Source organism: Takifugu rubripes, chromosome 22 (genome assembly GCF_901000725.2).
Source record: "Takifugu rubripes chromosome 22, fTakRub1.2, whole genome shotgun sequence".
Taxonomy (NCBI): Eukaryota; Metazoa; Chordata; class Actinopteri; order Tetraodontiformes; family Tetraodontidae; genus Takifugu; species Takifugu rubripes.
In genome coordinates, this window is record NC_042306.1 from 5,814,698 (window position 1) to 5,841,369 (window position 26,672).

At 43.8% G+C, this 26,672-nt stretch overlaps 1 protein-coding gene across 2 annotated transcripts; it reads right to left on the bottom strand.

Moving 5' to 3' along the window:
* Positions 1 to 6,200: 6,200 nt before the first annotated feature.
* Positions 6,201 to 26,302, bottom strand: LOC101067586 (dihydropyrimidine dehydrogenase [NADP(+)]). 2 transcript variants are annotated; one of them, XM_003975433.3, is made up of 25 exons: positions 26,145 to 26,302; positions 25,307 to 25,417; positions 24,925 to 25,007; positions 23,850 to 23,937; positions 23,596 to 23,757; positions 23,182 to 23,378; positions 22,763 to 22,844; positions 19,985 to 20,072; positions 19,751 to 19,858; positions 18,793 to 18,962; positions 15,703 to 15,913; positions 14,137 to 14,321; positions 12,986 to 13,201; positions 12,509 to 12,673; positions 12,118 to 12,186; positions 11,946 to 12,029; positions 11,622 to 11,742; positions 11,379 to 11,498; positions 10,622 to 10,764; positions 8,755 to 8,809; positions 8,521 to 8,642; positions 8,162 to 8,311; positions 8,002 to 8,064; positions 6,884 to 6,961; positions 6,201 to 6,805 (listed from the first exon to the last, which is right to left on the bottom strand). In XM_003975433.3, exons 1-25 carry the CDS (start codon positions 26,172 to 26,174, stop codon positions 6,641 to 6,643), a joined length of 3,066 nt encoding a protein of 1,021 aa, XP_003975482.1. In that variant the 5' UTR covers positions 26,175 to 26,302; the 3' UTR covers positions 6,201 to 6,640. The 2 variants fall into 2 exon arrangements, with proteins under 2 accessions (XP_003975482.1, XP_011614565.1); XM_011616263.2 differs by lacking the exons at positions 18,793 to 18,962; positions 19,751 to 19,858; positions 19,985 to 20,072 and having other exon boundaries at positions 6,641 to 6,805.
* Positions 26,303 to 26,672: the final 370 nt, after the last annotated feature.

Sequence of the window (26,672 nt, forward strand, 5' to 3'; positions counted from 1 at the left end):
GAATTAGTAACAATAAACTTTTTCAAAGAGGTAGGTTTTAAGTCTGATCTTAAAAGTAGCGATGGAGTCAGCCTCCCGTACCTGGACAGGGAGCTGGTTCCATAGCAGGGGGGCTTGGTAGCTAAATGCTTGGCCCCCTATTCTACTTCTAGAAACTCTGGGAACCACAAGTAGACCAGCATTCTGAGAGCGGAGCGGTCTGTTGGGCTGATAAGGTATCACTAGCTCCTCCAGGTAGGATGCAGCTAGGCCTCTGAGGACCTTATAGGTCAAAAGAAGGGTTTTAAAAATTATTCTAAATTTAACAATAAAGCGACGCCATTACAGGAGTTATGTGATCTCTTTTGTCAATACCTGTCAGAACTCTGGCTGCAGCATTTTGGATCAACTAGAGGCTTCTTAAAGAGTTGTTTGGACACCCCGATAATAAAGAACTACAATAGTCCAGCCTGGAAGTATCAAAAGCATGAATTCACTTTTCAGCATCATGCCGCGTCAGTAGCTTCCTAATCTTTGTCATGTTCCTCAGGTGAAAAAAGGCACTCCTAGAGACTAATTTAATATGTGAGTTGAAGGAGAGATTTTGATCAAAAGTTACTCCTAGATTCCTCACAGAGAGACTAGATGTTAATGAGATACCATCTAGAGTGATCATATGATCTAATCTATCCCTGAGAGGTTCAGGACCAAACACCATGACCTCAGTTTTTCCTGAGTTAAGGAGGAGGAAATTTGAAGACATCCAGGACTTTATGTCTTTAAGACAGGTCTGAAGCTTCACTAACTCTGTCTCCTCTGGTTTCATGGATAAATAAAGCTGAGTGTCATCAGCATAACAATGAAAATTTATCCCATGCTGCCGAATAATGTTCCCTAAGGGAAGCATGTACAAGGTGAAAAGGATTGGTCCATAAATGTATGTATGTATGTATGTATGTATGTATGTATGTATGTATGTATGTATGTATGTATGTAGTCAGATTCTTTTATTTGTCCCACACGGGGAAATTTACAGTGCAACAGCAGCAAAAGCACGCAGAAAAAAAGTTTGAAATAAGAATAGAAAATATATAAAAAAGAATGTATATATATAATAATCCAAGATAAATGGATAATCGGCCTTTTGTATACCTATACGTAGTACAGACGGTGTATTCAATAAACATATCAGAAAACTCTATATAATATTCAGTCTATGCTAGCGGGCATTATGTTTATTGTGCAGTCTGACAGCAGCCGGCAGGAAAGATCTGCGATACCTCTCCTTTAAACAGCGAGGGTGGAGCAGCCGCTCACTGAAGGAGCTGCCCAGTGCTGTCAGGGTGTCCTGTATGGGGTGGGACGTATTGTTCAACAGGGATGACAGTTTAGCCATCATCCTCCCATTTCCCACCACCTCCACTAAGTCCAGGGGACATCCCAGGACAGAGCTTGCCCTCCTTACCAGTCTGTCCATCCTCCTCCTGTCCCTGTCTATGATGCTGCTGGACCAGCAGACTATCCCATTGAAAATGAAAGTGTTATGTGAATGAGGTCTTGCTTTTCTGTTCATTATATTAAATAGCTAGCCTCTGCTGCTGTGAGGCTGAAAACACTACTGTCTGAATGGCTTTTTGTGTCAGGCAGATTTGCTTTGTCAGGTTGTGTTTAACACTCCTCCAGTGTCATGATGATAATCATCTCCATGAAGGTTTCCATTCATCCTGGGCATATTATTTCAATAACGCATGATCAGCTGGACTGTTGAAAGAAACCAGAAGATGTTTGGCCTCTTGTCTGAAGTGGCCTCTTGTCTGAAAGTCCTGGATGTCTTCAAATTTCCTCCTCCTTAACTCAGGAAAAACTAAGGTCATGGTGTTTGGTCCTGAACCTCTCAGGGAAAGATAAGATCACATGATTACTCTAGATGGTATCTCATTAACATCTAGTCTCTCTTGGAGGAATCTTGGAGTAACCTTTGAACAAAATCTCTCCTTCAACTCACTCATTAAATTAGTCTCTAGAAGTGCCTTTTTTCACCTGAGGAACATCACAAGGATTAGAAAACTACTGACCCACCATGATGCTGAAAAGTTAGTCCATGCATTTGTTACTTCCAGGCTGGACTATTGTAATTCTTTATTATCAGTGTGTCCAAACTCCTCTTTAAGAAGCCTCTAGATGATCCAAAATGCTGCAGCCAGAGTTCTGACAGGTATTGACAAAAGAGATCACATTACTCCTGTACTGGCGTCTCTTCATTGGCTGCCCGTTAAATTTAGAATAATTTTTAAAACCCTTCTTTTGACCTACAAGGTCCTCAGAGGCCTAGCTCCATCCTACCTGGAGGATACGTGGTTACGATACGTGGTTGTTTAGGACCCGAATGCAGGCAAGATGCAGTGATGAAAGGTCCAAAAACTGGTTTTATTAAACAAACACAAAAGGACAGTCCTCCTGGACTGCTGGGTAGCAACAGTTCTTCCTCCGGGTGCACACAAAGAGCTCCAGCGTGGAGCCACAAAAATCACGATCGCCTCGTCGGCCCATACCCCTCCCATTCGACGAGGAACTGGAACTCTCGTCCCCGTCGACGGACGTCCAGGATGCGCCCGGCTCTGTAGGCAGCCCCCCTATCCACGACCTGGGGGGGAGGCGGAGGCTCGGACGGAGGGACCAGGTCCGACTCAGTGACCGGCCCCACCTGGAACGGGAGGTCCTTCGTAGGGAGGCAGAGCTTCTGGTCAGGCTGATGGGACGGGGCCGGATTCTGGTGCCGATTGGCCTGCCGTTGAGAGCGCTGGGAAGCCTGTAGGAGCGCAGCGCAACCACGTCTCCGTTCTTTCCTCCACCAGCGTACGTCGGCCGGCACCGAGGGCACCGCCACCTTGTCCTCTGGGATGAACAGCCGGTTCGACGGGACCCCACCTTGATCTAGAACCGATTGCTGGGCCGCCAGGACCGTCTTCTCCACTTGCCAGGAAGTGGCCCCCCGGAAAACTGCAGCAGCTCTCCTCCCGCGGCAGAGCGGATCACCGACCGTGGACACCTGGATTGCGCCCCCTGGACACACTGCACGAGGGCAACGCCCCACCTCCTTAGCTCTCCTGGCGGAGTCCTAACCACCAGGCATGGCGGTGAGTGCAGAGCGAAGGCAGTTGGCCCGACAGGCCACGCTCCAACTCACTCTCCTGGTTGACCAATCTATCTGGGGGTTGTGGCGAGCCTGCCAGGGAGACCCGAGAACCCCTGGGGAAGAGGATGCCGGGATGACAAGCAGGCGGATCTGCTCCCGATGGAGACGATGAGGGTGAGGGGTTGGGTCTGGTGCGTCACCATAGCCAGGACCTCCCCGTTGAGGCCAATGACGGGTCTTGGCTCGGGCAGAGTCTCGATGGGGACAGGGGCTTGCACGGCCAAGCCCTGGCTTATGAAGCTGTCATCTGCGCCTGAGTCCACCAAGAATGGTGCAGAGACCGACTCCCGGCCCCAGCGGAGCGTGCACGGCAGGGTTAAGCGGGGCGGCATGGAAAAGGAAGCGCTCGCCAACACTCCAACGCATGTTGACGAGCCTAGTTCCCCTGGCTGGGTCGGGCAATCAGCGACGAGATGGCCAGCCTGGCCGCAATTAAGGCAGAGGTTCACCGATCCGGTACTGCCACTCCGCGTGGGAGAGTCGGGTTCATCCCAACTGCATAGGTTCGCCAGCGACATCCTCCTGAGGTGGAGCAGGGACCAGAGTTGACAATTCAGCCGGAGCTCCACTTCGCCCGGACGCGCTTTCCGAACTCCTCACTGACCAGTCCCTGTTCCTCTGCCGGTGTCTCTCCCGCAGACGATTGTCCAGCCGGATCGCCAGGCTGTTGAGCGTCTCCAGGTCCCCGGACTCCTCCCGGGCGGCCAACTCATCCTTGAGTGCCTCCGTGAGTCCTTGGGTGAACACCCCCCGGAGGGCCGTGTCGTTCCAGCCGCTTCTGGCTGCAAGAATGCAGAACTGGGTGGAATAGAACCTTGGCGCAGGGACAGGATCTGGGATGCCGCTTCTCCACTCTGGACAGGATGATCAAACACCCGCTTTAATTCAGCAGTGAACGCCGGGAAACTGGCAGAAGCGGGTGTCTGGTTCTCCAGGACTGCCGTGGCCCATTGTGCCGCTATCCCAGAGAGAAGATTCACGATGAAGGCGATCTTCGCCCTGTCGCTGGGGTAGGTAAGGGGCTGGAGGTCGAAAACTAGTGAGCACTGAAGCAAAAAACTGGCACACACGCCAGCCTCATGGCATGTCATCAATAAGCTTGTCATTACGTCCCACTGAATATTTGACACTAGATCAGCAGGCCGTTTTTTAATGGTTGTCCAGAAGTCCTCTATGGTCCTGTTCCATCTCTGTTATTTGCAATAGGAAGGACAGCATGTAGATGGACATCTGTCCTCCTTGATCTCAGCTTGGATTTGTTGATTGCTGTGCTGCAGAAAGTCTTCTCACAAATGTATGTACTTCTGAATAAAAAGATCCTGATAGCATGCAGGCTATTTTGATGGGCAACATCTTTGGTAGAACGGCATGAGCTTCTATTCATGATGTGCTGCTCAGACACGTGGGGGACAAATTCCTCTCTGAGGTTTTCTTGTGAGGTTCTGTTCTGTCTGAATGCAGGTGACATAAATTATGCCTGTCTGTGTCCGTGTCATGCTCTCAGAATGCTGGTCTACTTGTGGTTCCCAGAGTTTCTAGGAGTAGAATGGGGGGCCGAGCATTTAGCTACCAGGCCCCCCTGCTTTGGAACCAGCTCCCTGTCCAGGTACGGGAGGCTGACTCCATCGCTACTTTTAAGATCAGACTCAAAACCTACCTCTTTGAAAAAGCTTACTGTTACTAATTCAGTAGTTCCAGCTACTATCATAGACAGACAAATTATCATACTTAGGGGGTCGTCTAATCGTTAGGTCACATCTTAGTTATGCTGTTATAGGCCAAGGCTGCCGGGGTCCGGAAACATGATCACCTGACAGGCCTCTGTCACTCCACTGGGTCATGGTTTCCTCTCCTTTCCTCTCCTTTCCTCTCCTCATCAAGCAGACTAGTTATGCTGATTCTTGTGTAGTTTTTCTGCTTCCCCCCCCCCCCCTCTATTTATTTGCAGGTATCACTGCCATCGGAGCTGCATAATGACCGCCGGCCCCGTTGAAGTGATTGTGCATATTTTTTGTTTGTGTTTCTGTGCTCTGTGCCTCTCCTCTCCCTCTCCTCTCCTCTCCTCTCCTTCTCCTTTTCCTCTCCCTCTCCTCTTCTTTCCTCTCCTCTTTCCCCTCCTCCTCCTCTCCTCTACCTCCCCTTCACTCTACCTCTCCTCTCCTACCTATCCTATCCTCTACCTGTCCTCCCACCTCTCCTCTCTCTTTACCCAGCCGGCCATCAGCAGGAGGGTCCCCCTACATGAGCCTGGTCCTGCTCAAGGTTTCTTCCTGTTAAAGGGGAGTTTTTCCTTGCCACTGTTGCTTGTCTGGGGTCAGGCTCTGGGATTCTGGAAAGCGCCTTGAAACAATTTTGATTGTATAAGACGCTATATAAATAAAGATTGATTGATTGAATAAATAAAGATTGATTGTCATCTTGCAGGCTGCCACGGGACTCTAGAGCAGTGGAGATGTGTTCTCTAGTGTGACAAATCAAACTTCTCTGTCAGTCTGATGAAGTAGTCCGGTTTGGGTAGTTACCAGGAGAACAGCCCTTGTCTGGCTGCATTGTGCCAAGAGTAATGTTTGGTGGAGGAGGAGTTAAGACACTGAATGTTTTACATACCAAAGCATTTAGGAGAATTTTCTGCTCCCATCATTGTGAGAACAGTTTGGGGATGGAACTAGTGGACAAAAGAATTTCCATTTAGAATTAGAGACTGTGAGACACTTGTCAGGCACTCACAAATTCTTCCAGAAGAAAACATTCCATAATCACAACTCTAAAACTAGATGAAGCTGTTACAGCTGCAGATAGTGGGCCTGCATCATATTAGGCGATGAAAACACTTCCTGTGTTGATTTAGAATAGGATGTCACTCAAGTTCATATGTGTGTGAAGGCAGATAATGGAATACTTTTGGCAATATAGTGTATTTACAAAAGTACTTTTGGTAAATGTTGCTTGTGATGCCAGTCCAATGGACACAGCAGTGATTTGGTATTACCCATAAGAAGAACACAAAACATGGGCAATTTTTTAAAGAATTTAATTTTTATTTCATTCATCAGTATTTTTTATTTTCAGCAATAAGGTGATTATTTTAGGAAGGTGTTAAGACATATTGTGCTTTTCTGTGTCTTTATTGCAAGAATTTAATGAGGCTTCAGTTTTTTAGCCTTTAGTACATTTGAAAACATTAAGATTATTCTTTTCCTTTACATGAATACATGTAAAAAATATTTAATCACAAAAATGAAAAAACTACAATTCCAATAGTGTACCGGTACACATTCGATTATTAGTAGTAGTAGTAGTAGTAGTAGTAGTAGTAGGAGGATGAGAAGGAGGAGGAAGAGTAGTGCATAACTATCCATGTTAACATCATTGCTCTAGTGGGATACAGTGAGACACAGTGTTAATGAACACTGTAGCTTGTGCTCTGTATGATCTGGTAGTGGGTGTAGGTAGGTGTCCTTCGTTTTAGCAGACAGGACTTACTGGCAACCCCCTCTTGGGTTCATAGGGTGTTTTCCTGGTCACCATCTTGATGCAGTCAATGATTGGGCAGACGCTGAGGCATAAAGTGCAACCGGTGCAGCTGTCCATCACCTTTGGAATGTGAGTCTCGGGGTCAAATTTTATTGCCTGCAAATTAAGGTTAGAAAAATGAGACAAACCTTGAAAGTGTTTGCCAATGCAAATAGAATGGAAAGAAAAACAGACCTGGTATCCGGAATCATTGCAGGTCATGTAACATTTACCACAGTTGATGCACATTTCTTCATCTATTAGGGCTTCAACCTGAGGAAACACATCATGGTGCCGTTACTATGTCCCATCAAAACATGTTACATTTGTGTCAGCTTCTCTCTGAAACATTACACACTGAATCTATCAGCTGGTTCTGATTTCCTAAAAAACCTGCATACAACGCTGCCTGGATAGAACTGCTGCACTTTTGCTAAACTGTTAAATTTGTATTTGCACATTGATGTAATTGCAAGGGGGCACACAGGGCAACAGCACACTTTCTGAAAACAAAGCTACAGTTTCACATCATCATACTGCAGCCATACAAAATAATGCTATTGATTGTTTATGGACAACGAACAGAAATGTGTTATCCCTGGTTAGGAACCAAAATGGTTTCCTCTATCAGAGCAGATCAGTTTAGCCTGCCTTTAACAGCAACTCCATTAAATGCCTTTAGGTGTCACAACTGTTCAAACCCCAGTCTTTTAATGAAATCTAGAGATATATTCACCACTACCCCCATGCTTTCAATGACCTATGGAAAAGATGTCTGTGTAGATTCTCAATCATCCAGGTCATTGTATCCAAGGTAGTTTTCTATGTCAACTGGACTGGGTTTCTTCTCTTGAAGACGTTTCGCCTTCTATCCCGAAGGATAGAAGGCGAAACCAGTTGACATAGAAAACTACCTTGGAGACCTATGGAAAAGAAATAATTTTATTCATAAAATTACTTACATCCAAAAATAAATATCTTTGTGATCAAACCCCCCTTGCCTAAACTGTTGCTATGGTGCAAAACACCTTAAAAATTAAGATATAGCGGTTTCTCCAGTGTTTAGACTATGGGTCAAAATTCCCTCTGATTAATTTGAGTCTAATAACTTAACTTTTTTCATCTAGTCTACCCATTCTTCAGTCATTCTAACACTATTAATGCTGTTATCTTATCAACTTGTTCTTCACAATAATGGACTAATACTAACTGTAAAGATAGTAGTACTACATTTATTACACATGCACATGCATGCACACACACATACGTGCACATACACACACAGGACTAAAATAATGGGTGGAAATATGTACCTGCTCCAAGTTGTTAAGTTCTTGATATGCTCCAATGTAGTTCAGTGATCTGGCAATCACATCCTAAAAACATGCACATTTGTCTTTCTTAGAATGTTTGTTAAAAAAAGAAAACTATGCAAACTATACTTGTCAAATGTTGCGCTCAATGTATCTGTACCTTGACAGCAGGAATAGGTTGTTTGACCATGCTGCAGCGGATAGATGCTGGTTCCTTCATATCAGCTTTATCGGCATCTTTCAGCTTCTTCTTGTAGTCTGCTAGAGCTTCTTTTCTCTTTTTGAGGTATGGACCAAAGCTGGGTATGTTCTACACATGAAAGCATGCACATACTATTAAGTGCCCTGAACAAACTGAAAGATAAGTACCGGTAGATAACTAAATGAACGAATAAAAAATGTGACGATGGCAGAAATGTCAAATTTATCAGCTCATGGCTACGCAATGTTCCAACTGCAATTATTTATCCAACTATTTATCCTGATAATACTGTAGTTTTTACTAGTTATCACTGATACCTTTCCAATAAGGTCTTCCAGTTTGGGAACTGGTTTTCCCTTCTGATGTTTTTCAGTTGGAGGTGACTGACCTTCCCAATAGTTGAGATTCAGGCTCTTTAAGTACAGCAAAGCCTTCAGACCTGTATATAAGGGACATTAATTATTTTAAATGAATCTTGGATCATTCTTTCTTAGTATTCATGATATTTTGGACAAAAGATTGAATAGAAGAATAAACGGTCAGCTACATACCCACACAATAATCTCCGATTACTGTTAAATCCTGGTTCTGTACGGCACTGCACACCTAGAGAAGTTCAGAATATTAGCCCTGACAGATGAGAAAATGGATTTTTGACACCAAATCATAGATCTGAGCACAGTTAAACATCAAATGAAATTAGTTCTATTTTTCCACTTTAACCTTTGATTTGGTGTTTTCACCTTTGGAAGCAATTACAGCGGAATATTGTTACGATACATGGTGGTAGCGGACCCGAACGCAGGCCAGGACACAGGTGGAGAGGTCAAGGGCTTCATTTACAGGGAAGGGGAGCACACATTAACAGAAACAGTCCTCCTGGACCGCATGGGGATCGGGAGGCAGCGTCCGCCCGTCCCAGGTCCATCGGCGAGTTCCCAAACCAGACGCAGTCCCCCTGGACTGCCGGGAACTCGGAACACCGGTGAGTCGTCCACACGCTGCAGTCCTCCTGGACCGGCGAGGACTCGGGAGTCCGGCGCAACACGCTCACCTCACGAACGTGCCCCGAGACACTGAGGGCAGAGGCAGTCCTCCTAGACTGCAAGGGGGGCAGGAGCGGTCCTCCAGGAGAAACAGAACAGCAACAGGAGAGGCCCTCCAGGAAAACCGGAAGCTCGGGGACAGGAGTGGCCCTCCAGGGCAACAGGAACACAGGAACAGGAGCGGTCCTCCAGGGAAACCGGAAGCACGGGAATAGGAGCGACCCTCCAAGGCAACAGGAACAGGAGCCAACACCAAGGAACCCAAACAAGCTCCCACATTAGACCAACGAACAGACTCCCAACACGAACAGGAACACTCAGGAAAGTGAACAGACACCCCGGCACTGACAGGCAGGCACAACCTGCTTAAATAGGCAGCAAGATGTAAATTGCCTACAGGTGCGCCCACCTGCAGTGCCAGCTGCACCCAATTGTGCTCAACACCACACCCTGCAGGCCAAAGACAGACACAACCCAGAAATCCCAACAAATATTTCAGTATATTTTCCAACAACTTCAACACTCCTGCTATCTCATGCTTTCCTACTCACATCCAAAGCTTTTTCCTTTTAAAGCTTTTTCCACAGGTAGTTTGCAGCCAATTCAATCAAAACAACTGAAAATTCTTAAAACATGGCCCTCTATGTTTATTTTTCTTCAATAATCTCATAGTTGCCTTGAATTAGCTGATACTGTGTTTAGGAGCATTAAGTATTTGTAGAATCCTCTTTTCAACTTCAGCTTTATTACAGATGGGATATGCTTCCACGATTTGTTGAAAATTATTTGAATCAATTTTTCCTTCTACCTGTGAAATGTTTGAACCAGTATCACCGGCTGCAACAGGACCCCAAAGGCCTGATGATCCACCTTCATGAGTAACAGTTGGACAGGTTGTTCTTTAATGAAATCATGTGCCCTATAGGCTCTAGGAACACTTTTGCTTATTACATGTTGACAAGCCCCTGATTTCTGATGCTGATTTTTTTTTGCAGACAGGAACCAGAGAGGTTTCATTCTTAAGAGCCTTCTACATAAACCTGTCCTCAATAGACCAAACCAATCTAAGGAGCAAGTGACAGAAGAGCAGGTAACCTCCATGAAGCAGGATAGCAAGCAACATCTTGCTAATAACAACATAGAGGACCAAGCCCTGAAACATTTTGCTTTCTTCTTCTAGCCTTCTACTGCTTTTTGGGTGTCATTTTTCATTTTCACATTCACTTTATTTAATTTATTTCCTTAAATTTAAAATACATACAAAATTTGCCATCTGTAATTTTGTCTTTTGGGGGTCATGCCATCAAGTAAACAAGAAAATTTCAAAATAGGAGACCCAAGAAATCTTAAGCCTGCTAATGGTTGTTATCACCTGTAACACTGAGGCCCCTGCATGGAGAAACTGCAGTCCTGTGTCTGCTGAGTCGATACCTCCTGTGGCCAGAATTGGAAAGCCAGGAATTGCTCGAGCAATGGCGGATACTGCTCTGAGGGCTATGGGTCTGATGGCATTACCTGCATCCATGGACACATGAGGGAAAACATTGTGGTGTTCAATGATAAAACTGATTATACTGATGACACTTTAGGACATGCAACTATTCTAAAGAAACAGATGTTGTACAAGAAATTAGCAAATCATTTGCAGCAACTCTAAATTTAATATAACTCTTTAAGTCAAACTCTTCATTTACTCTAAAAAAATGTTGGTGTTAAATAAAAGGGGTGAGAATGTGAGTTGTTTTTTTTTTAAATCTCCAATAAATGAGGAAATACAGGAAATACAGGAAATTGAAGACATGTTCATATTCAAAATCAAATTAACCAGAACGCACCAAATTTTTAAAAAGATTGATTAACATGATCTGAAATAGCCTCATTTAGACTATTAAATATTGGTAATATAAAGCAGAGGGATAAAAATAGACCTTATGTTTGACATTACTGTGTGATGGTTAAAGAGAAGTCAAAAATAAAGAGCATCACTAAAAGGTTTTGTGCATGTTTATCATGAAAAGAGTAAAAATATCCTATAGCTATCCGATAAGGTTTATCCTGGTGGATTGGCTTTTCGAATTACAAGCACCTATGAGGCACAAAAGCGAGTGTTGCGCACTGTGTGTCATTACCAGACACCCCTCCATAAGTAGTACGTTTTCCCTTTCCAACACTTGGCCATGGGGCACCATCAGCTTTCAGTCCCATCATTCCAGAAACTGTGTTGGTGGCTGTCACTCCATTTGCTCCACCTTTCACACGATGCAACAATAGTTTCGCTTTTATGACGTACGGTACATTGCATTTGTACAGTGTGCAGTAATCATGAAATTCAGATATAGAACTGAAAGAAAGTCAAAGGATATGTACAATACCTTCATGAGCAGCCTTTGCAATATCAACAATATTGGTAACATTTGGTGTTAGTTTGGCAAAGAATGGAATGGAAACAGCTGCACGGACCCAGCGGCAGATGTTACGAACCAGCACTGGGTCCTGTTCACAAAGGCAGAAAGAACATCTCATCACACCAACCCTCTTTTGTAAAAGTAAGGCAAACGATTCTAAAGCAAACAAATAAGATTTATCAGTTTAGACTCAAACAAAATGAGTAACTGTGCTAGTTAGAAGTAGCAGTCCGTTGATTTTTATTGGACTTCAAGTTAAAGCTAGTAATTACAGTTAAGGTGCTTGTATACCTGACCGCAGGCCAGGCCCATGCCTCTCTCTCCCATTCCATGAGGACAAGACAGGTTCAGTTCCAGTGCATCTGCTCCTGAATCCTAAATGCAACATATGTGTTATAAAGTTGGGTAGCTTCTCCAGAGCATTATATTTGAAGTAGGCCATAAATGACATGAGTTTCCTCACCTCTGCCATCTTGGCCAGTTCAGTCCAGTCCTCCTTGTTGTAACTACACATTATACTGGAGATAACCACCTAGTGGAGAAACTGATGTCATTATACAGGATATTTCTGACACAGTGACATCTAAATAACCCATATAACTCAGTGTTGCTTTAGATTGTATATCAATGAAGATACATTATAATGGTAACAAGTAAAGGACCAAGATGAAGAGATTGTTGTAACAAAATGTATTTGATACAACTAGACTTGTTATTCAACTAGCTAAAATACTTCAATGTTGACTTTGTCTCTTCATTAAATGGTCATAAAATCCAGAGTGACCTATTGATAACTACTAAACACCTTACAGAGCCTGTCTACATTTACTGAAGAAAAAAAAATAGAGACTCACATTTGTTGGAAAGCTTTTCTTAAGTTCAGCCACAGATTGGCACCAATAAGCTGCTGTCTTCTCGCTGATGAGCTCAATGTTTAGGAATGACCCCTGACCTGGGCCATACAGATTACCTGAAGTGGTGCCACGCACAATTCGGGGGGATACATTTGTTACCAAATCCTGCAGAGACAGATTTACAGACAAATCTATGAACGGATATTGCTTGTTATTTAAAAAAGACACTATTAACTTAATATGAGGTAGATACTTTGAAATTTGAATTAAATTCATGCGATTTGGATTTTAACTGACACCATCCATGTCCTCTTCATTATCAGTACAAGCCATTAATAAAACTTGTATTACATACCCATTTGTGGGGCTAAGCTATCAAATCTTAAAGCGGGTTAATAACAATGCAAATCACAATGACATAAATAAAGAGAAACATTACTAGATTGCATTATTAAGAATAAATTGTAATAAGTGTACCTTGTCAAGTCCAAATGTCTTTGTCACAGCGAACCCCCATCCTTGTTCGAAAGCTCTTCTGATCATAGCTGCACTGGTAGTAGGAGGAGCAGAGGCTAGGCCAAATGGGTTTGGAAACTTAATTCCACAGACCGCAATGCTGATATCTACTAGATCTATGGCACTGTAGAATAATGGCAGCTTTGGTACCGGTTCCACTGTGTGTCCATACAGAGACTGCAGAAGACAAGCATATGAGTCAGCTGGCTATTTCAATTAAATATTATAATATCTATTTTTAGAATAGTCTTAGTTTGTCTCACAAGGGAAAAAATATTTGCATGTGTGATGGTTGTTTCTGATTCGCTCCTGTTTCTGTCCTCCTTACCCTACCTCACCTTCTCACCCTCCTTTACCATAATCTGGAGGCTTCCCCTTGTTGAGACTGGTCCCTCCATAAGAGACTGGTCATGTTCAAGGATTCTTCCTCTTAAAAGGGAGCCTTTTTCTTTTCACTGTAGCTTATTTGGGATTTTGGCTTTTTGTACCTTAAGGTGTTGTATAAGAGAAAAAGCTCAAATTTGGGAGCTATTCCCTATTTCAGGTAATTGTCTGCAATAATGTTTTTGAGTACTTTGTTACTATGTGCTATGCATATTGACTGTCAATGCATAGACTCCAGTAGAGCCCTGAAAAGGTGCTGTGGAAGATGTTCGCAGCAGATTATTTAAGTCATATAAATGAGATGAGGCCACTGTAGGGCTGACATGTTTTTCCGTCAGTGGTGGTCCAGAAACGCCTCACATGGGCTACAGTTACAGAGATGTTGGATCCTTGTCATGTTTCTTTGTTGCCCAGTATATCCCACATACAGATAAAGAGATAATTCCTGTCATTCACACCGTTAACTCCTGTCATAATTATATGTTTATCGGTGTATCTCACACTTCACATAATCACCTGTGATGCAAAGATTTTTTTAAATGCATTAGATTTATTTAATCTTGTTATTTAATCTGAATAGGCAAAATTATAACAAGAATGCATTTGAGGTGCTATTGAAAATGTGCATGTATGAGTAGAATCAGGCTTATTTTAACTTACAGGATCCTTTTAAAGAAAATAAGTTTGTGTATTTTTTTTCTAGCACATTGTGTTCCTTGTCTGTTCACCTGAATGTATCTGTGAATATGCCATGCGGCCTGTTTGCCATCATTCACAGATTCCACTGTGGTATTTGCCAAACCAGCAACATCTCCCCCTGCAAACACCCAGGGCTCACTGGTTTGCATCGTATCAGTGTCCACCTCTGGAGTTCCCCATCGGTTCAACTTAACAGGAGCCATGGCAGCAGTCACTGCACACACACACACACACACACACACACACACACACACACACACACACACACACACACACACACACACAGGTACGAGAACATTTTAGTTAATAGTTTTTCACACATCTTCTGTAACCACTAACCAGTCTGTCACATTCACTTATGGGGCTTTTTTGCCCACGATGCCCAGTAAAAATTATATCAGTAATTTTTTGCAGAAAAAACAAATGTTCACATACAGTAGACCTTTCTTCGTATAGTGTTAGCAGTCTCAGTGAAAAACTGTGAAAAACTGCTTGATGTGGCCACCTACTATAGAAAAGAAATATACATACATTGTCGTGAACCTAGCAGCTTCCAGGGAATTAAACTTCAGTAGGGTTGGTTTGTGTATAGTGACAGTTTAAAAAGCTAACTTCTTTTGCAAAGGCTTCTTTCTGGCCAGTGGCAGCTGGCCCATTGACGGAGATGTGGCACTGCACTTTTAAATAAAACAAACCTTAAATATTTGGGTTTTTTTAGATCAGTAAGATCTGAGTTACAACTGTTATTGTTTTTGTATTGCAGGTATGTATGCTCCTTTTTTTCTGTTTTCCCTATCTTCATATGCAAATAGGTGTGTGTGTGCCCGACGCTGGATTGGTAATCCAAAACTCAGGCACCTGATGACTGGTGGATTGTCCAGGAGGCACCAAATTTAAAACAGAAGATTGCTGCCACCTGGGAGCTCCTCACCTTCCTCAATAAGCCAACGGCTCCCTGACATGTTTTGTATCATTGAGGTGTAAAAGTGAGAGGAGTGAATGACCATATTTTTGTTATATTGTTTTCTCCTGTTTTTGAAGTGAGGTAGCTCCATGGGTGTATATTGGTTTTCGCCTGTTAGGGTAGATTTTGGTTGTTTCTTTTCAGTTAGACCGAGTCTGTTTGTCATTTTGGCTGTAAATCACTCCAAAGATATTTACGTTAATGAAACATCTGAATCTTGAGTTTTAAGTGATTCTTGGTTTAAATAAACACCTTTGTTAACTTTTGGATGCATTCTGAGTCAGTGGTCACTTGGAACTTGAGGAACATGAGGCCTTCTTTGTGTTGTGCCCAGAGTTCCTAAACTGGTCTTATCAGTAGATATAAAAGTATGAAAATAGTTAGGTCCTACCCTCCTGCCACTGGGATGATATCATGGTCATCTATCATGAAGTGCACCAGAGTGACAGTTAGAGTTTGAGCGGTTGGAGAGGGAGAACAATCAAGCAAAATTACTAGGGATTTAATTATTCAGCGAAGTCACTTAGGACAATGCCAAAAAGTCAGCATGAAATAGCTTGGATCTGATTAGCTTTTCATACTTTAACCCCCCGTGTAGGAAATAAAGAGCACTGATCAACTATTCTGTTACCTTGTGGATCACTGAGAATGGAACCAAAAGCACTGATGATGTAATCAGCTTTCAGCCTGACAACTTGTTCCTGATCTTCCAACCAATCCCCTTCCTCAGTCTGCTCAGTGCGGCAGAACTGTAACCCAGCAATCCGACCATTCTTCATGATAACTTCACGAGGAGACAGGAAAGGAAGAAACTCACACTGCTCCTCTTTGGCCAACTCCATCTGAAGAAAAAATGCACAGGATTTCAGAAATTTTATGGAAAAAACCTAAAAAGGAAATTTAAATTTAAAAAAGTTTGAAACACTTAAATACTGGACTCAGTGTTTGAAACTACACGGTTACCCATGAAGCTGAAATAATATACTTTTACTTGCTCTCATTAAAAGATTATGACTGTGATTGTTAACTTAATTGTATGTCTTCTTGACAAATCTGATCAAGCATGATCACTGTGTGTATAGATAGGAATAAAAAAAGGAATAAGGCTGACCCTAATGTTACAGCTTTATTGGCAACAGTGTGGTATATAAATAAGAATTGTGTTCATCCATCCTGGCAAATATTCACCCATTCATCCTTCGCCTTATGGCTCAGCTCTCTCTTCACCCCAATGGACCGGTGTCGAGTCAGCATTACTGCTGACGCCGCACCGATCCGCCTGTCAATCTCCTGCTCCATTCTTCCCTCACTCGTGAACAAGACCCCGAGGTACTTGAACTCCTCCACTTGGGGCAGGATCTCCTCCTTGACCCGGAGAAGGCACTCCACCTTTTTCCGGTTGAGAACCATGGCCTCGGATTTGGAGGTGCTGATTTTCATCCCAGCCGCTTCACATGCGGCGGCGAACCAATCCAGTGATCGTTGGAGGTCACGGGCCGATGACACCAACAGGACCACATCATCTGCAAAGAGCGGAGACCCAATCCTGAGGTCACCAAACTAGACCCCCTCAACACCAAGACTGCACCTAGAAATTCTGTCCATAAAAATTATGAACAGAATCGGTGACAAAGGGCAGCCCTGGCGGAGACCAACCCTCACTGGAAACAAGTTCGACTTACTGCCAGCAATGCGGACCAAACTCAGGGAGTGCAGGGAGCGGACGGCCCGTATCAGGGGGCCCGGCACCCCATACTCTCGGAAGACTCCCCACAGGACCCCCCGAGGGACACGGTCGAATGCCTTCTCCAAATCCACAAAACACATGCGGACTGGTTGGGCAAACTCCCATGCACCCTTGAAGAGACTGCCGAGGGTGTAGAGCTGGTCCACCGTTCCACACCCAGGACGAAAACCACATTGCTCCTCCTGAATCCGAGGTTCGACTATCCAGCGGACTCTCTTCTCCAGTACCCCTGAATAGACCTTACCAGGGAGGCTGAGGAGTGTGATCCCCTATAATTGGAACACACCCTCCAGTCCCCCTTCTTAAAAAGAGGGACTATCACCTGGTTTGCCAGATGGTGGTCCAGAACCTTTTCGAAGCCGTTCTCCATGGCCTCACCAAACTCTTTCCATGCCCGGGTCTTTGCCTCGGCAACCGCCGTAGCTGCACTCCGCTTGGCCTGCCGGTACCTATCTGCTCCCTCAGGAGTCCCACAGGCCAGTAAGGCCCGATACGACTCCTTCTTCAGCCTGACGGCATCCCTCACCGCTGGTCTCCACCAGTGAGTTCGGGCAGTGCCACCACGACAGGCAACAACCACCTTGCGGCCACAGCACCGGTCAGCCGCCTCAACAATGGAGGCACGGAACATGGTCCGCTCGGACTCAAAGTCCCCCACCTTCCCTGGGACATGGTCAAAGCTCTCCCGGGGGTGTGAGTTGAAGCTTCTAATGACAGGAGACTCTGCCAGGCATTCCCAGCAGACCCTCACAATACTTTTGGGTCTGCCGGGTCTGTCCTTCTCCACCATCAGAGCCAACTCACCACCAGGTGGTAATCAGTTAACAGCTCTGCCCCTCTCTTCACCCATGTGTCCAGAACATGCGGCTGCAAATCCGATGACACAACCACAAAGTTGATCATCGATCTGCGGCCTAAGGCATCCTGGTGCCAAGTGCACATGTGGACGCCTTTATGCCTGAACAAGGTGTTTGCTATGGACAATCTGAGATGAGCACAGAAGTCCAACAACCACTCGGGTTCAGATCAGAGGGGCCATTTTTTCCAATCACACCTCTCAAGGTCACAATGTTGCTGCCAACGTGAGCATTGAAATCACCCAGGAGGACGAGGGAGCCCCCAGAAGGAGCACTCTCCCGCACTCCCTCTAAGCACTCCAAAAAGGGTGGATATGCTGAACTGGTGTTTGGGCCATAGGCACAAACAACAGTCAGGATCCGTCCCCCCACCTGAAGGCGAAGGGAGGCTACCCTCTCATTTACCGGGGTAAACTCTAATATACAGGCACTGAGCTGGGGAGCAACAAGAATTGCCATTCCTGCCCGTTGCCTCTCGCCATCGGCAACTCCAGAGTGGTAGAGAGTCCAACCCCTCTCAAGAAGACTGGTTCCAGAGCCCTTGCTATGCGTCGAGGTGAGGCCGACTATATCTAGTCTTAACTTCTCAACCTCGCGCACCAGCTCAGGCTCCTTTCCCATCAGAGAGGTGACATTCCACGTCCCTAGAGCTAGTTTCTGCAGCCGGGGATCAGACCGCCAAGGTCCCTGCCTTTGGCTGCCACCCAACACACAATGCACCCGACCCCCTTGGCCCCTCCTGCAGGTGGTGAGCCCACGGGAAGGGGGGTCCTGGCATATAAAGTGTAAATATCCCCTGGTCGCCCAAATTTTTGCCACTTATTATAATTAACATTTGACAGATCTAAAAATAGACTTTGTTTACTTCCAAAACATGATTTAATTTGATCCGGTTCATGAAATATGCATGTTATTCAAAACAACAAAGATCACTTGTTTTTGCAGCAAATCTCCCTGGCATCCATCCATCCATCCATGATTTAATGATCCATCCATCCATCCATCATCCATCCATCCATCCATCCATCCATCCATCCATCCATCCATCCATCCATCCATCCATCCATCCATCCATCCATCCATCCATCCATCCATCCATCCATCCATCCATCCATACCTCCTCAGGAACTGCTCTAATGTTGGTGAAACCCTTCCTGAAGCAGACGTAGACTCTTTTGGCGCCACATCTAAGTGCTGATGTTGCGCAATCAAATGCAGTGTCACCAGCCCCCAAAATGATCACAAGGCCCCGTAGATTTGGCAGTAAGGAACAACAGCCCTGCATACCTGCACAAAGTTGAAGACCAAACAAACTTGCATAGATATTTTCACCCATTTTAATGTATTTTTCCCCACTCCAAATTGTAAGCATTACAGATTGGGGTGTAAATGTTGTTTTTCGGTCATATGGTGTTTTTAAAACACAAAAACATATTTGCAATGTATCCGTAGTATAGATATAAAATGACCACTTGATGACAGGAGGTATAAATAAAGTGATTCACAGTCAAATATCCAATTAATCAGGAGTTGAATGACAGTAAATTTAATTAAACTTAGCAAATTTGAAACATGTAAGACCTTTCCTGGCTATGGAGGCAGCAAAGACCAATATACAGGCTATTTGCTCACATTTCCTACTTTTACAATACACATGTCTCAGCTTTAAGTTTTTTAACTAACCAGCCCCTCACCTATTACAGGACTTGATAAATAAAAAAAATTCTCCAGGAAATACCGGGGCACTGACTAGAGGAGACTGCGATGTACAATGGCCCAGGGCTAAATTTGGACACAATATGGTATCCATCTGGGGGACACATTCTTGGAACACACCGTTAGAATCAATGAAAATTGCAACCCTTGAGGCCTTAAACCTTAAAACACATGTCTCACAGGAAACCTCCTTGCCATTTCTGGTGTATGGACTCTCAACCTACAAGAATCAACTTATAGTTAAAATGTCTACAGGTTTTATCCAATTGTCACAGTGTATTGTCTGCAAGTGTTTTGTTTCATGATAACGCGCATTAGGACAATGGGTGACACAATTTATTGTGCTTGTGCAGCAGTACCTTTTTTGCTGGCTGAGGCTACGAGGGGTAAGAAATCTTTGGACGTAAAGAAGCCTTGATCCATGGTTAAACCATTGAAGATTTTAGCTCTGTTGGCCTGAGGCAGACCTACACACAAAAGTTCACATTCATCTAACTGGATAAAAGCTGAAATGACTATTAACATACCCATTTTTTCCTAACCGTTATTACTAAAATTCAACCAGTTGTCATTGTTTTGAAATGGGTCCTTACCAATCCCAATGAATACAGCCTTAAATCCCTCTTCTTTTAGGCTCGTCAACGTCATTCCTTTCATACCCAGGCCCTTTTCACACACCACCTGGCCTCACACACATACACACACACACACACACACACACACACACACACTTTAGTGACCAACCAAGTAAAGGTTGTGTACAGTTGGTATAAAACATTTACATTAAAATGCTTTGTACTGTAACATAAATAAAATAAAATTTAGCATGACAACAGTACCCCAATTCAATAAAAGCATTGTTTCGCTAGATGATTTGATGTTCGAAATGGCCAGCCAGAAACCAAACACTGATCCAAATGACCATTTCTCGAGAGGGGCTTTGCACAGAAGAAGCCCTCAAAATCTGCCAACTTTAAATGCTGTTGGAAAGAAGAGTGGGAAAGTATTGCAAGAAGCCAAATATCCATCCATCCATCCATCCCCTACCGCTTATCCGGGGTCGGGTCACGGGGGCAGCAGCCTAAGAAGAGAGGCCCAGACATCCCTCTCCCCAGCTACTTCTTCCAGCTCATCCGGGGGGATCCCCAGGCGTTCCCAGACCAGTCGAGAGACATAGTCTCTCCAACGTGTCCTGGGTCTCCCCTGGGGTCTCCTACCGGAGGGACATGCCCTGGACACCTGGACACCAGGGAGGCGCCCAGGGGTATCCTAATTAGGTGCCCAAGCCACCTCATCTGGCTCCTCTCAACGCGGAGGAGCAGCGGCTCTACTCCAAGCTCCTCCCGGATGGCAGAGCTTCTCACCCTATCTCTAAGGAAGAGCCCAGCCACCCTACGAAGGAAGCTCATTTCGGCCGCTTGTACCCGTGATCTTTCGGTCATTACCCAAAGCTCATGAACATAGGTGAGGGTAGGAACAAAGATCGACCGGTAAATCGAGAGCTTCGCCTTATGGCTCAGCTCTCTCTTCACCACGACGGACTGGTGCAGAGTCCGCATGACTGCTGTCGCCGCTCCGATCCGCCTGTCGATCTCCTGCTCCATTCTTCCCTCACTCGTGAACAAGACCCCGAGGTACTTGAACTCCTCCACTTGGGGCAGGATCTCCTCCTTGACCTGGAGAAGGCACTCCACCTTTTTCCGGTTGAGAACCATGGCCTCGGATTTGGAGGTGCTGATTTTCATCCCAGCCACTTCACATGCGGCGGCGAACCAATCCAGTGATCGTTGGAGGTCACGGCCGATGACGCCAACAGGACCACATCATCTGCAAAGAGCAGAGACCCAATCCTGAGGTCACCAAACCGGACCCCCTCAACACCAAGACTGCACCTAGAAATTCTGTCCATAAAAATTATGAACAGAATCGGTGACAAAGGGCAGCCCTGGCGGAGACCAACCCTCATTGGAAACAAGTTCGACTTACTGCCAGCAATGTGGACCAAACCCTGACACCGATCGTACAGGGAGCGGACGGCCCGTATCAGCGGGCCCGACACCCCCCACAGGACCCCCCGAGGGACACGGTCGAATGCCTTCTCCAAGTCCACAAAACACATGTGGATTGGTTGGGCAAACTCCCATGCACCCTCGAAGACCCTACTGAGGGTGTAGAGCTGGTCCACTGTTCCACGCCCAGGACGAAAACCACATTGCTCCTCCTGAATCCGAGGTTCGACTATCCGGCGGACCCTCCTCTCCAGTACCCCTGAATAGACCTTACCAGGGAGGCTGAGGAGTATGATCCCCCTATAGTTGGAACACACCCTCTGTTCCTCCTTCTTAAAAAGAGGGACTACCACCCCGGTCTGCCAATCCAGCGGCACTGCCCCTGATGTCCACGTGATGTTGCAGAGTCGAGTCAACCACGACAGCCCTACAACATCCAGAGCCTTAAGGAACTCTGGGCGGATCTCATCCACCCCCGGGGCCTTGCCACCGAGGAGTTCTTTGACTACCTCGGCAACTTTAGCCCCGGAGATATGAGAGCCTATTCCCAGGTCCCCAGGCCCTGCTTCCTCATTGGAAGGCGCGTTGGTGGGATTGAGGAGGTCCTCGAAGTATTCCTTCCCCCGATCCACAACATCCAGAGTTGAGGTCAGCAGCACACCATCACCACTATACACAGCATTGACAGTGCACTGCTTCCCCCTCCTCAGATGCCGGATGGTGGTCCAGAACCTTTTCGAGGCCGTCCGAAAGTCACTCTCCATGGCCTCAACGAATTCTTCCCATGCCCGGGTCTTTGCCTCAGCAACAGCAGTAGCTACACTCCGCTTGGCCTGCCAGTACCTATCTGCTGCCTCAGGAGTCCCACAGGCCAGTAAGGCCCGATACGACTCCTTCTTCAGCCTGACGGCATACCTCACCGGTGGTGTCCACCAGCAGGTTCGGGCATTGCCGCCAAGACAGTTACCAACCACCTTGCGGCCACAGCACCGGTCAGCCGCCTCAACAATGGAGGCACAGAACATGGTCCACTCGGACTCAATGTCCCCTGCCTCCCCCGGGACATGGTCAAAGCTCTCCCGGAGGTGTGAGATAAAGCCAAATAGTCAAACATGCTAATAGACTTCTACCTTAGTTTAAACCTGTGAATATTGATGCAAACAGGATAGTTTAGGTATATTTCTATATTTTAGTTTGCTTTTTAATTGAATTGCATCTGAATAGGCCACATTCAAAATGGAATATATTTCATGTCATTGTTTTACATCACAATGACCTGGCATTTCAGTGAACGCGTGGGAAAAGGGTCCGTTGTAAATGTGCAAATAATGTACAATGAATTTATGTGTTTTTTGCTCAAACCTTGACACCTAAGTCTTTCATCAAGTCTATTTCAAACTGGACAGCATCACTGGGAAGCCGGAACTGAGGGATTTCTGATGTGCTGCAATCAAGAAAGAGACATTTAAAATATAGTTTTTCAGATACTTGTTCAGTATACTATAATATACTAATATTACTGTTGAATTAATTTGATTATTGGATCATATTTAATGTTCAGTTCCAGTTTCAGTATATTACGCAAACGTACATCTTGCCACATAAATGCAGTGTTCTTATTTAGTTCATGAACAGATGACAAACATTACTTTCAAGTCACACAAATTGTCTATTAGAATTAATTGAACGATAATCTGGAAATATTCTGTTGAAGTTGAAAGTAAATCAAATTACCATTGATTGTGTTTTGTGGGGTAACCAGCATGCTGACGATTATGTACCTTAAGCCACCAGTGTAGTTCTGCTTTTCAAAGATGGTGATTTTATCATATCCAAGCCGACCGAGGAAGGAAGCACAGCTGATTGATGCTGGTCCACATCCAATCAGAGCAAGAGTAGTGTGGTACGATTCTGGCATCTCACATGCTGGTGGTAGGTCAGGACTCCGGATCTGAGCGATTCCCATTTTTTTAAAGACCTGGGGAAAACAAGCAAAAACTAAAATTTTAACAAATAAATACATAGAGAGTTGCATATTCCGTTGAAATAATTTTGTTTTGAGCATATAATGCAGCTATTTAAATGGGAATTGTATGAATTGAAGGAATGGTGGAGTTCAAAAACTAAACTTAACTCTCAAAAGTCAGGAGGGACAAATTTAAAAATCCACATCAGTAGTTAAAATAAAACAATACCTCTGTAGCGAACTGCTGTAGCCCTCCGATATTAATGGGCCCCTCCTCAGAGGCATAGAGATTGCAGCCTCCAACACAAAGTTCTGATGTGGGACAAACCATCCCACAGGTCAAACCCAGGGGGTTGTCAGAGAGGATGGCCCTTGCCGCTGCATAGTAGTTCTGTAACAAAAAATTAATACAAATAAAAAAATTAGTTCGTCATGATAAAAACACAGATGTTAACATGACTGGTGAATATGTTGGTGTAATACCTTATTAGAGATGCTTGTAATGAAGGATTTGATGTCCAGATTAGTTGGGCAGCTCTTCTGACAGGGAGCGTCCACACATTTTAGACACCTAAGTGTAAATTTTGTTCATTAATTGTTTTAGTAAGAACAAAATTGAATTCTGTACAAAAGAAAGCTGAGGCACTGTGTTTTGTGCAGCCGCATGAATGCTACCTTGTTTCATCTACATCTACATGTTTACTATCTCACCAGTTGCCCCATTAGTTGACCATGAAGAGAAGCAAAGCTTAGAACCAGAGATGATAGTTTTGTCATGAGGTTGTAATATTCATCTTCTGTTCACTGTTGTGCAACCAGGTTAGACTCCTGTATTTAAATGTGGCACTATGAAACACGGGTGCAGTTTGGATTCTTCCTTCTTAGTCTCTACAAAGTTTCTACTGTGGTTGGACTTTGCTGTCTTTCTTTACAGCTTAGCTTGGTAGAAATGCATGAGACCAAGAGGGACTGCCAGAGGACAAGAGCAACTTTCAAAACATGCTGAAACTATCCCAAGAGAAGAAAAAATCCAGGCATCCTTCTCTGCTCACTCGTTTTCTTACCCTTGGATATGATAAAATCACCATCTTTTAAATTAAATAAATACGATTTCCTTTCTGCCTTATTCAGAATGATCTGATCTGCTATAGATCATCTGTCTGCCATGTTAAAGATACACAATGAAAAATCTCTGATTGATAAGGGGGTCAGGACTCATGTCATGCTTCTTCTGCTGCTGTTGGCAAAATGACTCTATAACACTAGTCAGTCATTGGTTAAATAGTAAATAATTGTTTTCCCCTGGAAATAATATTCCACTCTTGCATGACCACTGTCACCATGCCTGTATAAATCAGAGTGTAGTTTAGAATTCAACATTTATTTGACATTAGCTTCATTAAATCATAAATTAAAGTAAAAGTTAAGTTAAAGATAACTGATTGTCACCTTCAGTCAGTCAGTCAAACAGACAGAGAGAAAGAAATTTTGTTCGAACACTGTGTATGATAATATGATAAGAGGAGATCTCAATGTTCTGAAAAGAGGAAAATCTTACCTCAGTGCCTCTCGTAATGCTCCACGCTCACTCAGGGTTGTGTGTTTTATATCATCAAAGTTATTTTCCAGCTTAACACATGACTGAAGGAAATATGATAACAAATATTAAAACAGAACAAAATTTTTATGTATATTGTGAAAATTATACTGTTGCATATTAGACTGTTTGTTTACCCTTTATTTAATTAAAGTTCATTTGGACAGTGGGATCTTTTTTTTTTTTTGTAAAATTTGTACTCGAAACCATTAAAGAACCATATATATACACAGCCATATAACCACATACATTAAAGAACTATATTTGTGTGTGTGTGTGTGTGTGTGTATGTGTGTACACGTGTGTGTGTGTGTGCGTGTACATATGTGTGTTTGTCTCTTACATCACAGCTGCGGTCAAGGTTTCTCTTCCAGTACAGTTTCTCCTTCTTTTTAGTGGCAGTTGACATTATCTGTGCATGATTTTTCACCCTGGGATTCAGAGCTAGGATATTCTGTACATACATGAGGTCAGGTTGTTACTGAAGTAAACAAGTATTGATGAAGTGCATCACGTAAATACATTTGTACATGAAAATGTGTTTTAATTTATTGTTTCAGTCATTGAAATGTTCTGTGTCATATTGTACATACAGACTATTTGACCATCCAAGGGTCAAGTGTACTTGTTTGATGTTTACAATGATAAGATAATAATAAAGTACAAGGTTACCATATTAATATAATTTGACATAGCATAAACACATAAAGACGTATTAATGTCCTGCTTAAAAAAAGAAAATATAAATTATTTGTGAAAATGTACGATGTTCAGAGAAGCTTGTATAGACACCCTGAAGTTTTCCAATATAGTCATGTGGTCTTGGTGCTATGCGAAAGAGCTCACGCCAGCTTGGCTCAATATTAGATCCCACATACAAACAATATCTATGTTATTTGCAATGGATCCTTACTTCTTCGGAATCTTACTGTGATGCATACCAGAGTATTGCATTGGAGGGGAAAAGAAAGGGAGGTAATTTTATGTAATAGCAATGAATAAAGGTCTATGGAAATTGCTATAAATGTATGTATGTTTTTTTTGCATTGTGATCTATCATTTGATCTGTCTGCGATCCAGCAGCACCATCCTGTGGCACATCATTGATAAAATAAATCACACTGCAGGCTTTCTTTCAACTGAATATATTCAATAAAGCAAAGGTGAAGCATTCTTTTTACCTCAATGTCTGGAGGATCACTGCTCAGCATGATGCTTCAGATGGTTTGAGTTTTAAAAAAACAAAAATGGTTTCCAAGGATGTTTGGCTCAGATATTCAAATCACTGTCTGGATCAGCTCAGCCTTGAATTGTAACCCAGAGTACATCCTCCTCTTCATATAATCTTTTTTTTTTTTTTTTTTTTTTTACAGACAGTAAGGTAAACCAATAAACTGAACTGAAAACCTTCCTATTGGACAATGATTAATTGAGCAAGGGTTGATTTGGGTGGACTGAGTCCAAATTCCAAGTGTAGAGAGTTGTTTTCTTGTAGATGCACAGATCTGTGTTGAATAATAATAGCTTCCTATTTCTCCTATGTTAACTGCTTCTTTAAATCATCTACAGTAATCAAATTAAATCTACAGTATTTATAGCTCCAGTACAACAAATAACTTAAATGGCAGGCCTGTCATATTCTATATCTTATTAAAGAAGTTTCAATCTGCTGGTTGAACAGTAACTGGGTTTTAAATACATACTGTTAC